Source organism: Hylobates moloch, unplaced genomic scaffold, assembly GCF_009828535.3.
Source record: "Hylobates moloch isolate HMO894 unplaced genomic scaffold, HMol_V3 SCAFFOLD_5, whole genome shotgun sequence".
Taxonomy (NCBI): domain Eukaryota; kingdom Metazoa; phylum Chordata; class Mammalia; order Primates; family Hylobatidae; genus Hylobates; species Hylobates moloch.
The window spans coordinates 151,518,547-151,534,307 of record NW_026652280.1 but is presented as its reverse complement, the minus strand read 5'-3'; the positions used below and the strand labels follow the sequence as shown (position 1 = coordinate 151,534,307).

General features: G+C 37.8%; 2 protein-coding genes across 2 annotated transcripts in view; one reads left to right on the top strand and one right to left on the bottom strand.

The window, feature by feature from the left end:
- The window catches only part of LOC116469888 (fucose-1-phosphate guanylyltransferase), a 341,977-nt gene that overhangs the window by 276,305 nt on the left and 49,911 nt on the right, over nucleotides 1-15,761 (top strand). The window contains exon 24 of the mRNA XM_032155579.2: nucleotides 13,070-13,129. Within this exon, the coding sequence (XP_032011470.1) occupies nucleotides 13,070-13,129 (60 nt within the window). The remainder of the gene's footprint in view (nucleotides 1-13,069; nucleotides 13,130-15,761) is intronic.
- The window catches only part of LRRC53 (leucine rich repeat containing 53), a 42,032-nt gene that overhangs the window by 6,811 nt on the left and 19,460 nt on the right, over nucleotides 1-15,761 (bottom strand). Inside the window, exons 2-3 of the mRNA XM_058439666.1 lie at nucleotides 7,063-7,176; nucleotides 3,948-4,763 (exon numbers count right to left, since the gene is read on the bottom strand). Coding sequence (XP_058295649.1) covers nucleotides 3,948-4,763; nucleotides 7,063-7,150 — 904 coding nt within the window. The 5' untranslated portion in view covers nucleotides 7,151-7,176. The remainder of the gene's footprint in view (nucleotides 1-3,947; nucleotides 4,764-7,062; nucleotides 7,177-15,761) is intronic.

Sequence of the window (15,761 nt, the reverse complement as noted above, 5' to 3'; positions counted from 1 at the left end):
AATGAATGACGTCTAATCTCAGACTGCCTGGTTCTGTCATTTCATGTTCTACGTAGTTTGTCCTCTGAATAAAATTGCAAGATCCAGTGTTTCTCAAACCCAGATGCCGACTCGAACCTACTTCTATTTCCCCTTTTCCTATCTTGACAAATGGCGTCCTTAGCCACCTAAATGTTCAAACCAATGTCCCTGAGTCATACCCTCATTATCTGTCTGTCACAGTGATTTCCCTTGTTTTTTCACACTTATGAGGGGTATTATTCTGTTTATTCATTCATATGCTTGTTCGCAGACCGTCCTCCTCTGCTACAGTTGAGCACCGTGAGGCAACACACCCTTTTAGTCCTGTTCAACGTTCTATCCCCAGTGTCCACAACTCTGAGACAAAGGAGGCAGAAACATTCATGAAATATTCTTAAATCAACAGAAGGGATTCTGTTTATGAATTCTGATAATGAAATCACTAGTGATCTAATCTTATAAATCCTCAAGATGGGATTAGGAAGATATGGTGTCAGTACAGATTGAATAAAGAGATCTGTGTCCTAAACCCACATCTGCCTGAGGACAGTGCCCTTTTCTGGAAATGAAGACAGCATTCTAGATGCTTTGACTGGCTACACCATGCCTAGTTTTATCCACTGGAGACAATATTAATGAAAACATATTTTTAAAACTTAAATGAAAAGGGAGAGTATCAGGTCATGATTGTTTCTTCTTTTTCTGTTAAAGATGAAGAGCAAACACGGAGAATTGCAGTTTCTGGTAAAATCCTCAAACCATTGTATGGTTTGCCATATCTTGAGCTCTTAAATCTATTTTAATTCATTTGCCAACAATACACTCTTGGAAAGTGCTATAACGTATTGAAGCAATCTCTATTAAAGGCACATTTTTAAAGTTGTAGCAAAATTATGTAAATAATAATCCTTTTATTGACAGATTCTAGAGTTTCAATTATCCCAAACAAGGATTTTGTTTTTAAAATGTTAAAGAACATATTAAAAAATTAAAAATTAGAACCACTCTTTAACTCACATGGGTAAAAAAACTCAAGATTCAAAGCTATGTTCTGACACTTTTCTTGGGTATTTTCTAATTTCTCTAACACTTACTTTTTTCTCCTTTCACAAATGAGGATAACTAATACTACCTAGGGATTAAATAATATATATGACATGTTTAATACAGTGCTTTGATTCAATGAGTGTTCACTGCGATTCGTGATTATGATTATGATTACTGACCTACCATTGTTTAAGTTTTGGAAGACTCGCCTATCAGGAACAAAAAAAATCCAAAAAATAAATCATTATGATGATAATTTATATGACTGGTGCAGTTAGTAGACCAAATAATGAAGGAACAAAAGGGCTAAGTTTTCTTCAAGACAAGACTCAGCCATTGAGAGTAAACATAATCTGATTATAGGATACAGTTTCTCCTCTAATTGTGTCTGAATGGCAGGGACCCACTCACTCCCCTGCTCTTGATACTAGGTATATATCTGTATCCCGTTACCAGTTAGGTATGGTCACTTTCCATTAGTGCAGAAAGCAAAAGCAGCAAATGAAGCTTGTAGGCAGGCGGAATGTGCTATTAAGAAGCCGTTTGGGCATTGTTTCTATTTTTAAAAAGTGTTCTAACAATCTATCTGAGTTGGCAAGAGAAAAAGGGAAAATTAATGATAAGTTCTTATTGAAACATTAGAAACACGTTGTTACAGCTTCATAAAAACTTTGTATCTACCAGTTCATAGCTTAAGTGTCAAGATATTAGTGTTTGATGCCAAATAACCATTTATTAGTTTTAAATTTACTGAATATAGCTATTTATATTCTTTGGAATTTTTATGACTTAGATATAGCTGAAGAAGAAAATGGACTCATAGGCAAAACTATAGTTCTAAGTGTTCTTCCCACAATCTAGAAGTATAGATAACTCACCACATGTGTACTTCAGAAAGAGTGGAATCTTAATGGAGCAAATTAACATAAAAAATCAGAGTCTTTTTAAAGAAGACTCTCTTCTCAAAGCACTACAATTTAACAATTATTTGATGAAAGATATATTAGTATGATAATTCACACCAAAACCTAACATATATGTAATCATGTTTATAATTTATCAGAATTTATTCATGTATATTAAGCTCCCAGTCACTTTGACAAAACCTTTGGAATCTTCTAGAATTTGTATTCATCTCAATACTAATAAAGAACTGTTAATGTGGCTAAATATATTCCTGAATACATATTTCTGAAAACAGATGTAAAAGATAACTAAAAGATATTAAATTTGCTCTATTATAATATTTCCAAAACGTCCTCTAGAACACAAATTCAATGAAATCCTCTATGAAAAAAAGGGATCATGGCCAAATAAGTTCAAGAAATGCTCCATATCACACCTTCCTCTTCGAAATTTATAGTGCTCATTAGAAAATGAAAGGTTATGAGAAGTGCTGCAGTGAGTACACCTGTTTCACTTTGCTTAACTTAGTACCTTCTAAACCTATTTGAACCCCACCATCTATTGCCTATGTGTGCATCTGTGTGTTTTTATTGGAATATCTATTAATTATCCACCAATGCTAGTATTCTAAGAAGCACATTTAAGGGAAACCTCTCTGCTGCCCTATCACTTATGTCTTTTATGGTAAATTATTTCTTAGCACATACAATTACTGACATAGTTACATGGTTTTTAAAAGAATTTATCTTCCTAACATTTGAATTTCCTTCCAAGTGAGTTGGATTACTGCTGATGGTAGTTCCATTGTCTATACCTGATGCTGGTCTCTATCTATCCTGATTAAAAGTGTAATTGTCAGGAAGTAAAAATACAATCAATTAATTCACTAGATAACTGTTATAGAATAATTCTTTATAGCACATATTTAAAATACGTCAGTCTTGGATGCCATTTGTTGGTCTCTGGTCTCTCTCTCTTTCTCTCCCCACCCCCTCATCACCATGGTTACCCACAGGTGCAGAGAATTTCACTGTGCACTGAGAGCATAGGGGAAAACACACACATTGAGCTAGATAACTTAAGAAATCTCATGCATCTTTGGTCTTCAACTAATGAGACTAAGTGCCATTTTATATTATTCATCCAGCGAGATGTAATGACAGCTGATGCATAGTTTAATGAATTTTAAATTACAAAAAATATATAAAGAATTGCATTTTATCCTCTCCTTAGTTGGTCTGGGGAAGTATGGGCCAAGTTTACATAGAGTTGGACAAACAGAAATCTTAGAAGAATTCAAAACCCCTAAACAGGAGGAAAACCAAGGCACAGAGAAGTTAGATAATGTGTCCAAAGTCATCCAGCTAAGAGCAGAGCCAGGATTCAAACCTAGGCAATCCAACTCCAGAGCTCATTTATTTAACTACTGTGCCACACAAACACTGCAGACTAAGATATATTTGATTGCCATAATAGCATCTCTTCGTCCATCTGTGAAAGCCCTCTGACTCTTACTATACACCATGGAGAAGCATACAAATGTAAGTGCCTTGAGGAAAGAGTCTATGTCCCATCAGTTTTTAAATATCTTTCTCCTAGTGTCATAGCAAATGCACTAGTACTCTTTGGTGAAAGGATGATTGATGAAATATAGATATTATTCCTGTATTACACACAAAGAAACTAAAGTCTAAATAGCAAGTTAACCTGTTCAAGGTCACAATGCTATTTATACCAGGGCTGGAGCTCTTGAATTCTGGTCCAGGGCCCTTTCCTCTATGTTAGACAGCTTCCCTGAAACAGGAAATTCTTGCAACCTGTGCCAAATCAGCTAGTATCGTCCCACATCTACTGGCAACCTCTCCTTTCCATAGCCCTGGCAACCAAGTGTCTTAAATAAGCATCACTTAGCATGCTGCAAAAATATGGACAAGAGAAGAGAAAAGAGGAGGGCACACTTCTCCCCGGCATACCTGCAAAGCCAAGGACAGTCAGCAGGGCCACATCCGGCCCTGGGAGGAGGGGACTTCTGTCCTTTAGAACCAGAGTGAAGTTGGGAGCTTTGGAATCACAGTTGGTCTCAGCCAGCCTCAGCACACTCTGTGCAGCTGCCACAGCTGCGGTAGATGGCTGGCAATTTAGGTCCTTGGCATTCCTGAGCGTGTGAGCAGAAGACTTAATGTAGTTTCTTAAAAACCGAGCAAGGGGATGGAGATCACAAGTGCAGCTCCACTGGTTCTTATCTAAGCTCAGAAGGATTAACTGCTTGAGTGGAGTAAACACATCTGGCATGTGGGCTAACCTATTTCGGGAAAGGTCCACTTCCTGTAGTTGAGGCAGGGGCCGGAAGGCATCTTTCCCAATGTAGGAAATAAAATTGTTGGATAAATCCAGATACCTGAGACTGTGGAGATTCGTGCCTCCGAAAGAACTGTCTGTGAGATTAGTGATCTGATTCCCATCCAGCTGGAGCCGGGTCAGGCCCCTCGTGTTTCGGAACCAAGACCCTCGTAGGGTGCGGAGAGCATTATTGCTCAGCACCAGCACCTGCAGGCTGTGAAGCTTGCTGAAGGTGTGATCAGTGAGCGAAGAGCTGGATATTTGGTTGTGCTCCAGCAACAAGGTCCGCAACATCGTAAGGCCATCCAGGGCATCTTCCTGAACATCCTTGATACCATTTCTGCTCAGGGAGAGCAGGGCAAGATTAAACAAGAGAGACAGGTTTGTGCTCTCAATAGAGGAGAGATATCCATCAGTGATGATTAAAACCCTCGTGGTCATAGGGGCTGCTGTGGGGAAAAAAGCACAGACTAGATGCAGGATACAATACACATGAGTGGGAGGGAGGGGGTATGGTGGAGAGCAGAGAATCAATATCCTCTGAGCAATCTTATCACCTGGGTAAAAACAATAAACAATACACAAAATGAAAATGATTTTATGATTTCTAAATTTAAGGGGAAGCTGGCTATATATCAAAATGATGGATTTTTATATTCTTTGCTACTGTGACATGTTTGTTTGAGAAACATAAACCCATCTGTTACTTTAGATGTCAAAGTTAATTCATTGTTTCGGATTATCTTCATCGATGTTATTTTGAAGGTGTCTTTTCAGGCCCTCCCTCCGAGGCTGTGTACTGACTTGATCTAGCCCTGCAGATCCAGGACAGAGTCAACTAAGAGCTGAGCCTGTGTCTGACCCCTGTAGTCCGTGTTCCATAGCAATGTATATTTATGCTGTGAAGTCAATCATCTTTTCTCCCAAACATAAAGGTGCGTGTTGGGATGGGGAGAGTGAGAAGGAGCATTGGTTTCTGCTTTTTAGCCCCAGGCTAAAATTTGGCAACTTGGTAAGGATATATATTCAATCCAGACAACCCAAGTATCTGTCAGTGGGGTTCTCATTATAGTCTGGGCCATCTTGGCCTCCTGTCTAATATCTGTTCCCTCCAATGAAGTCCATCATGTGATGACAGGTGGTACTCAGGGCTTCCAACTGTTAAATCCCTTCACCATAATCACCTCAGAGCTATCACTGCTCTGTCATTAGAAATCAAAGCATTTTAACTCAATAAAGATGTATTATAATCAGGAGTTATTGTAACACATCTTTATCATGCTAAAATTGTTTTGACTGCAAATGACAGTGTCATAAGGATAGAGGAGTCCATTGTCACTGGGAGGTCTACAGGTAATATTAGAACAGTCAACCCCAGGGAAGCAAATCACAAATCCCTTAGGAAATTCAGACTGCATCGTGGAAACAAAGAGATTAAAAAATACATAAAAGACAAAAGATTCTCAGAGTGCCTTCTTTTGGAAGAATTGTTCTCATCCCTGCAGCACAAGCAAGCTTAAATCCTGGTGATTTTTTCAGCATTTATGATTGATTATTTGAATTCTATTAATTCCGGCCAGTTCGGCATTTTGTTCCTCTCATCATTGTTTTTGATGTGGGATGAAGGAGGTTTGTTTTCGTGGGTCCCCAGTCCTTTAGGGATTTGCTGACTCGGAATGAGCAGGCTATTATTTCTGTCAATTACTTCTTGTCTAGGTCTAGACAGAAACCCCACTCAGAATTCATCCATTTTATTCTCTGTATTTATGAAATCTAACTTCACAAATATGGTGTTCTGTAAATGAGAAGGAGGATATAGAGGTGCAACAATGTAGATGAGAAATATTTGTTCTTACAGACATCAACTATCTCTGATCAGGAAAAATAAATGTAGTGAAGTCAAGAAATCCATTTTAGATGGTGAGAGTTCAGTGTTAAAGCATTTTCAATACTGATTAGAAACAATATACACATCAATTGTCCTTGAAACCTTCCCTGTCCTGTCAAGGATGGTGACAGCATCTACCTCCTAATTATCAGAGTCATGGGATATTAGAAATGGAAGAAATTATCCTCTTCCACTCTGTCGTAACTCAAGCTTCTTTATGGAAATTTTCCATTGGCAGAGCTTATAGCTTGTTTATCTCTTCTTGGATATCAGGATGTAAATCACATTCTCCTCAAATTTGTTAATAAGGTGTCTTATTAAATTGTTGACTTAAGCAAGCAATATGTAATGAATACAAGCAGTGTATCTTGTTAGCATTTCTACAGCTCATTTACCACCAATAAAAAAAGACCAGACTTTCAAAATGAGACGCACTTTGATAATAATCTGTTTCACTGGTACATCATTTAATCTTACTAATGCTGAACAATTGTAGTTCAGGTTTCTGATTCATTTGTATTTCTTCCAGCTGGTGGTAGAGTTCAAATCTGCACAAAGTATGTACAAAGATATTAAAGTGATGTATTTGTTAAGTGTGTAGCTGGATAAAATGGTGATATTCTTTTGCAATAGCAAAATATCTCAATTACCTCTGAAGGTCTTTAAATAGTTTTGATTGAGACCATCAGGAACAGGAAAATAAAATATTACCAGTCTCTTTAGTCATTGTATGAAGTGTACTCATTAAAGAGTTACCTCTTTTAAGCTGAGCCCAGAGAACAGTCAGTACAATGAAAGGTAAGGCAACCAATTTTCCAGGTACACTGAGCACTGCTTTTTAGAGTTATTAGTTTTATTACCTACTATATAGGTTAGCTGGTGACAGAGGATTACATCTTTGGTGCACACCACACATGACTCAGGGCAAGCTGCCACCAACCGCAACATGATGGCAAAGAGTACCAGCCATCCACCTGAAAGGAAAGTAGAGGACAATGTATATCATAATGTTGGCATTCACTGTCCATTATTTCAGTTCGTACAGCTCATGAGGCATTTTGGTAATTTCTACTGTTCAATGAGCATCTTGGTGTTCTCTTAAGATGCCTGGTAAATAACTACATTCCTTAATTTGCATAGAATTTAAACCAAAATGTTAAAGCATTTGACTATAAATTCAGAGAGCTCATATCCAGGGCATATTTATTAGTCTTTTGAAAAAATTAAGTTACTTTGCAAAACAATGTATAGTTTGTAGTGCTTTCACCAAACATTATCTTACTTAGTTCTTTTAATTCTGCAACCCAGTTGGAGACTAAAGAAACAGCTCAGGATGGTTAGTAAACCATCCTAAATCACATAGCGGGTAGGTATTTAACCAAGTCTTTTAACTTTCAATCCAGTGTTTCTTCTAGTATGCAAAGCTCATCTCAGGCACTGAGTCTTACATGATTACAACCAAATTCTTACTCCTTATAGATTTAAATGCCACACCTAGGGAGTGAGTATGAAGTCAAGATTAAGCTCGCAAGCTCTACGTAGCTTTGAATTCAGCTCTGTTTTTACTGACTATATAATCTTAGAAAAAATATTTCTTTTTATTTTTTGCTTTTTCGTGTGTAAAATAGAAATAATAAATGCCTACAGTACAGAGTATTACAAGAGTTAAATGGGTACTCTAAGTGTTTAGTAAATGTTAAATTTAACTTTATTTTAAAGCTTTTTCAACCCCCCAGTAAAATATTTAACATCATTTGAATTTTATGTTCAAAAAAGACAATTCATTTATAATATCTTCCCTGGTTGATTTAAAAAAAAAAAAAAACAAGGAGCAAATTATAATAAAACCCTCTACCTATATAATAAGATAGTTTGAGAAAAAAATAAAATGTTGAAAAAAACATAAAATGATTAATTCTGTCATTTGTTGAACAAGCATGTGTAGATCACCTTCTGCATGCTAGGCACTGCCCACAGTATTGGGCATAGAGCAGGGGCTCGCAAGCACCTGCCCTTGTGAAGTGTACTTTCTGTAAAAGGATATAAACAATAAACAAATAATATAAAATATGTATTAAGTCATATGGTGATAAGTGCTATAGAATAAATAAAACAAGAAAAGGAGAAGATCGCATTGGCTTGAGGACTCTAAATATGGCAAACAAGGAAAATGTCTCTGATAAAACAACATTTGAACAATAAGCTGGAGAAGGTGAAGGCATTAGTGTGTCGTGGTGGAGAGCACCCAGTGCAAAGTTCTCAAGGGCATGAGGAGGTTGGTGTGATGACCAGAGTGGAGTGAGTAAGAGGAAGAGTAGGGCACAGAATCATAGGAGCAGGTTGTTGTAGACCTTAGAGGTGAATGCAAAGACATAGGGTTTTAACCCAAATAACATGGGAAGTAATTGCAAGCTATAGTGAGTGGCATTACTTTGTCTGATGTATATTTTTAAATGATCATTTTAACTACTGAGTTGAGAACTACTTTTAGATAAGCAAAGAACATAAGTAGCAAAAATAGGAGGCAATTGTAGTAATACAAGCAAGAGATGATGTGATGTAGACAAGGATGAGAGGTAAGCATATTCCAGATTTTTTTTATCATAATGATGCAATTTAATTTCACAAATTTGAGCTCATTTAACCCGTCTGATGGAATGTGCTAGGTGTCTAAGAGTAAATAAACCATTGCATCAAAGCATTTTCTAGCTAGTGATAGACATGTAAATACCTATGTATAACACAAGGAGAAATGAAGTAAATCTAAATGCAAGTGAATAATTATTTTGTGGAATACCTTGGATGCTTTAAGAAGGATGTAGCTTGTGAGTTGGGCCTGGCAGAGTGCAGTGAATTTCCATGGGCAGAGAATAAGCATTAGGTAATTCCAGGCTGAGAAAACAGTAAGAACAATGACCTGCATGGGGCAGCAGATCTAATCTCAGTTCATTTATTTTAGTCCTACCTGGCCGGTTAGTCGGCCTCGTGCATGTGTGGTTCAGGGGCCAACCAGAGATTTAGGTAGAATTTACACACAGATTCCAGGGCTTTTTCCAGGATCTCCTCTCATTCTCTACTGCCTATTTGTGATAAGCAGGATTCTAAGACGGCCTGCAAGATTCCTGCCCCCCTGGTGTACATGCCATGTAGAATACCCTCTCCTTCAGTGTGGGCAGAACCTGTGAATATGATGAGATATTACTCCCATGATTATGTTTCATCATATGACCAAAGGAAGATTATCCCAAGTGGGTCTGACCTAATTGGGTGAGACCTTCAAAAGCAGAATAAGTTTTACAGCTTGTCACAGAGTAGGAAGTCAGGCATGTTCCCTTGCTGGTTAGGAAAAAAGCAAACAGCCATGTTGTGAACTGCCTATGTGGCAAGCAGCTGTAGGCATCCTCTAGAATTTAAGAGTCATTTCTGGGCAACAGATGCAAGAAAACAGACATGTGTCATACAACCACAAAGAAATCAGTTCTGCCAACAACCAGTGTGCTTAAAAGAGGCCTTGAGCCTCAGAAGAGAATCACAGTTCCTGCTGACTCCTTGATTTCAGCCTGGTGAAACTCTGAGCAAAGGACCCGGCTAATCTATACTGGACTCCTGACGCATGGAAACTGAGATAATAAGTGAACATTGTTTTAAATCACTAGGTTTATGGTAATCTGTTATAAAACAATAACTAATACACTCCAGTTGCCCTGGATTCTGTCCTCTGGTCCTTCAAACAAGCAAACCATCAGAATTTTAATTGTTTCCTAAAATGCAGAAGTGGTCTACCCTCAGGCTAAATGCTAGAGAGAGAGAGAGAGAGAGAGAGAGAGAGGGAGATGGGAAACATACTAATTCCTTTCTTCTAAGTGACGCACTCCCCTCCAGGACCTACTTGCTTTTGTTAACTTTCCAGTGCCTTCAGGTAGCTGTCATTTACATTTTGTCCGGAGTTTCTCGTTTTCTGTAGGAGGGTCGATCTAATATAAGCTACTTGATCATTCAGATTCTGAATGGTAGGATCAATATAATTTGCTGGTATATAGAGGCAAGTATGATAAAAAGAGTAGTCAAACATCATCACATGGTTTTGTGTGTGTGTGTATGTTTTATTTATTTATTTATTTATTTTGCCTCTGCAAGCAGAAGGATGGAGTTTCCATTTACTGAAATGGGAAAGGCTATAAATACAATTAATTGCATGTATGAGTTTAGAGTTCAGGAGAAAGTACTGGGCTAGAGTTAGAAATCTGGGAGTTGTTTTTTAAAGGCATAAGGCTGAATTAACTCCTCAATAAATTAATTTTAAAGGGTAAAGAGACTCAAAGACTGAGTCTTGGGGCAATAAAAAGCTTAAAGATAAGGAGGAGAGATGAAACCAAAAGAGGAGACTAAGAAGAAGCCAATGAGTGCAGAAAAAAATGAAATAAGAAAATGGTGTCCTCAAAGCCGACTGAAAAACGTGTTTCGGGGACAAAGGAATTGTTGCTTGTATTTAATGCTATGCCAAGCGAGACGACCACTGAGATGTAACCATTGAATTTAGCAATGAGGTCTTTGTAACCTTGACAAGGGCAGTTTCAGCAGTGTTGTAGGAGAAAGCTTGATTAGGATGGATTGCAAATGGGAGAAGGGGAATTAGAGACTGCAAATTTAGATAACTCTAGAACAATTTTCCTGTAAAGGTAAACAGCCATGGAACAGTAGCTTGAAGAAGAGATGTTAAGGGTTTTATTTTACTGTTGGTTTTTAAGATAGGAGAATGTATAGTATATCTGTATGCTGGTGGAGATTAAACCATAAAGAAGGAACATGAACGATGCAAAACAAAATAGATTAGAGAATTATTGCTGGAGCACACAAGTGAAGGAGTTGGCTTCAGAATCAGGCAAAGTGCATCCACAGAGACAAAAGTGAGGGCAAATTACGTAGGTCATAGGTGAGTAGGTCAATGTAATAGTGGGAGCTAGAGGTTTAGTAGAGAAGAGAAGGTACAAAATAGTCATCTGGAGTATGAGAGAGTGAATGGGCTAGAAATATGTAATAGGCTCTCTGAGCAGTACTGATGGTCCATGGGAGGTTAGAGGGTCAAGATTTTGAAGTGAGACCAGGCAGAATGGATTCAATAAAAGTTAGGATTCTTTCAGTACCGTACAAAATGCAAGATGAAGCAAGGGAGTTGAGGATGTGTGGAAGGAAGTGATAGTTGGAAGTGAATCTAATGATAAATGTAAATGAAATGTAAGATAGGTAAAGGGAAAGTGAGTGACAGCAAAAAGATGATGAAATGAGCAAAAAAACAAGTAGGGGAAAAGACAGGCAGATGGGTAGGTAGGTAGATAGAAGAGTATCTACTTTAGGACATATTTGGAAATGCTCGTAACAAAAAGCTCTTAATCTGTTTTGTTTTGTTTTTTAAGTGGTAAAATGGCTTCCAAGTACCAGTGTGATCAAAGATTGTTGGAGTCGGGTTTCTAGAAGTGAGCTAGAGAGAAAGGGACAGCTCAGAGAATTGTCTGATAAAGATTGAGAGGTTAAAGAACATGGAGGGGTGGAGGCATTGCTCGTGACAGGGTCTAGGGTATAACTAAGGGGCTGAGTGACTAAAGGAGTTTGGAGGACAAGCTCATTGGAGAAGAGTAGGCAAAGGAACGCAGAGGTCAGGCTATTTTTGATCATTTGCTTGGATAATAAAAGTACACAGAGTAGTGTTAGAGAGTATGAAATAAGCCAGTTTTTAAAATCCCCGAAGAATGAGGGGGTGTGGCTAGACTCTGGTGGTATAGCCTGACAAGCTGGTGGTGTTTAGAGGAGAAACCATTTGGAAGTTGGAGTGACAGCAAGGAAGACACAGGGTTTTGCTCACTCCACTGCTCCCACTGTGCCCACTGCTCCCACTGCTCCCACTGCTCCCACTGCTCCCACTGCCCCCACTGCCCCCACCGCTCCCACTGCCCCCACCAACCTAGAGATAAAAGGAGTATGTGAGAGGAAACAGCTTATAAGGGAAGCAATGTTCTCAGGGGTGGGCTAGATAGTAAGGGAGAAATTGTTCTACTAAGAATCTAAATTAGTTGGTTACTGAACCTGAATGTTAAATTGAGCTCTCCACCTCCTGGCAGTGAAAGTTTCATAAAGAGAGAAATGATAGGGTGTATGGTTTTAGGATCTGACAAAAGAAGACAAATAATTTTCTCAAAAGAGGCCAACATTTTCTAAAATTCCAAGAATTTTTCCAATAATCATTTTTATATCCCTTGCAACTGGAACAAAGCCTGAAATATATTTGGAATAAATGTTTTTTTTTAACCAAACATCTGACACAGAGGTTCATAATGGGCAATATCTTTAATGGCACTGTCTGAAGGTAAAAAGCTTATCTTAAACCCTAAAGTAAGGCATAGTCCTGAGGTTTCTATCATCATCTTAGTTTTGAATCTGAGATGATCTTTTCAAAAGTGAAGTTCATTATAAATCTAGCCTTAGCAGTTCTTTTTATACACAGTGTGCAGTATATTACAAGGCACTGAGATAGTTAATAGTTTTTAGTATTCACTATTATCCTTTCATTTTGAAGAGGAAACCTGCCATTTAAAAACATGCAAACCTAATTAAAGCTTTTCCACTATTTCATTATCTGAATGTAGTTACAAATTCTGACTTAAAACTCTTATCAGAGGGAGACTCAACATCCTTCCATGAACAGCAAATGAACATTCAATTAACACTTCAATAAAAGTGTATTTTAAATAAAAATATACTTTATTGTTAATCTCATTCTTTACAAATGCTAATACCCAATTTTAAAATCCGAAGAGAGTCTCCTTCCTTTTATTCTTACAGGAAAAAAAAAGTTCTTTTTTCTATTTACAGGGAAGACCCGAGTTTTCTGAAGTTGTCATGAAATTAGAAGAGTGTCTCTGCAACATTGAGGTAAAAACTTTAGCTTCTGAAATATGTCCATAAAAAAGCCCTGCATATCCAACGCTGTCAGGGAATGTAGGTGAGCTGGTACTTATGAAAAGTTACTATGAGGACCCATAACTGCATCCATATTTACCCTATTCATTAAATTCCTATGGTAGAGCAGAATTAGCTGTATCTACAGGGACAAAGGCAAAGTCAGAGTGAATTCGAGACCTTCCGACAAATAACAGGGCAGGCAAATGGACACAGTCATGCTCAGCTTAAAAAATTGATATGTAAAAATTGGAAAGTATAACAAATACATTAGAAGGTAATTATTTAATTAATTTTTATACAAAAAATTCTCCGTACAGAGATATGTAAGCCATTGTTCATTTACATTCAATGCGAAAAGAAAAATTATCAATAAAATATGTTCATAAATTAATTGGAAGGCATTGCTTTCACACCACATATATGTTGCTTAATGTGATGTATGTTGGTAATCAGGCTAATGGAATTTTCTTTCCTTATTAAAGCTGTTTGCTTTAACTTTCTCTATAATTGCCTTAATTTTCTATACATCTGGTCAAGAGATAGCATTTCAAAATAGGCAAGGGAGCTAAAGCATGCACACTAATTCAAAAATAATATATTCTCAAATGCAAATAAGTGCTACTGGTGGAGGAAGACATACATCACACATAGAGGATCATGTATGCATCTGCATATGCAGGGAAGGGGCAACGATAGAGAGAAATAGCATCAACCTGAGATTGCACCACTAAGTCTCAAAGTAGAACCATCAAGAAAAGTAGGATTTTTTTTCTAAAAGAAAAAAAAAAAAAACTCAACTAAGAGTCACTGGACCCAGTCTATTGGAAAACGATTTGCAGTTACAGTCTGCAGTGAGTGGCTCTGTCTCATGACTCTTTGCTGGAATTTCTAAAGAAAACTTTTGTGTAAAAAGAAGCTTCAGTGTTTAGACCTAAGATCCTCTTTCCCTTCTCTTATTCAGTCCTGGGACTTACAGAAAGTGGGGAGAAGTAGTCATGTATTTGGTGAGGCTTCAGCAGCCCCTGTGGACAAAAGCATCTGCCAGAAGCCTTGGGTATTAAGAGACACCTTCAAGACTTGAATTTAAAATATCCTCTCATTTTGAAACTTAGGGTTTGAGCGAGTTTGCTTCGAGCCTAATGGGATAGATATATCTGGAGGTGGATTCCAGAAAAAAGGAATCCACCATGATAGGATCTACAAACATGATAGGATCTACTAAACTAGCTTGTCTTATTGTAATATATTGTTCAAGCCTCTTATTTATACTGTGTCCCCGAGGGAGAAGATGAATGGGCTATATGCTAAGAGAGTTTGCTGGACTGAGTTGCACTAATTAACGGACCAGAGTCAGCCTAAAGAGGCTTGACTTGTGCAGTTTCATAAGACTGTATCCTCTCTATTCTTCGACTTTTCAGTCAACGGTTTAGATCAAGGCCAAGAGGGAGCTACTCATCCCATGTGCAGATATAATCAAGTTAAGAGGGACAGAAAGTATTTGAAAGCAGGACTCTAGATCTTGGAGGATGAAGTAACAGGACATGTCTAACAAGAATAATTTTAACAGAAATACATATAAATATAATGTCCTGCAGCAGAACCAAAGAAAAAATCATAAAAGTATCAAATGGTGGAGACATGGCTTAGGAGCATCATGAATGCTAGTGGATAATAAGCTCCTTGGGAGTTAGAATATAAAGTGACTGTCTTGCTGCAAAATAAAAATATGATGTTCTGAAATGGCCAAGTGGTACCCACTTGTGTCCTTGAGCCTTTTAAAGGAATAATTAAAACTGGGATACATATTTTAGAAGAGAGAGATTTGAGTGGTGAATAAGCTGAAAATCATGTAACATGAAAACCAGTTGAAGGAACTAATGATGTTTATCACAGAAAAGAGATAATTAGGGTGAGTCCAACAGGTTTTTGTTTGTTTGTTTGTTTGTTTTTGAGAGAGTCTCACTCTGTCTCCAGGCTGGAGTGCAGTGGCACAATCTCAGCTCACTGCAACCTCTGCCTCCCAGGTTCAAGCAATTCTCCTGCCTCAGCCTCCCCAGTAGCTGGGACTACAGGCAGGTGCCACCATTCCCAGCTAATTTTTGTATTTTTATTAGAGACGGGGTTTCACCATGTTGACCAGGATGGTCTCAATCTCTTGACCTCGTGATCCGCTCGCCTCAGTCTCCCAAAGTGCTGGGATTACAGGCATGAGCCACCGCACCCAGCCAAGTCCAACAGGTGTTTTCAAACATCTGAAAAACTATCACATGGCAAAGGGAGTGGCCTGTTCAATATGGGAAAAGACTTGCCACACATTAAAGCATTTTTCATCTTATAAAATTGATGTATTCTTGGAAAAGTGTGTAAATTCATTTTACATGAAGGGAATAATTTCATGTAAAGGGAATAATTTTAGCTATGATTTAAAGGAACTCTGCCATAAATCCTATTGCCATAGTGAAGAATGTGAAGAATCTTTTGATCATTGAATAATAACCTTCTAAATATATTTTATGAATCTGAGTTGGGCCTACTGTGTTTTTAGAAAGATGAGCATAAATTTAACAGGCCAGCTCTCAGCACAGAACTGGGTCAAAAAGTA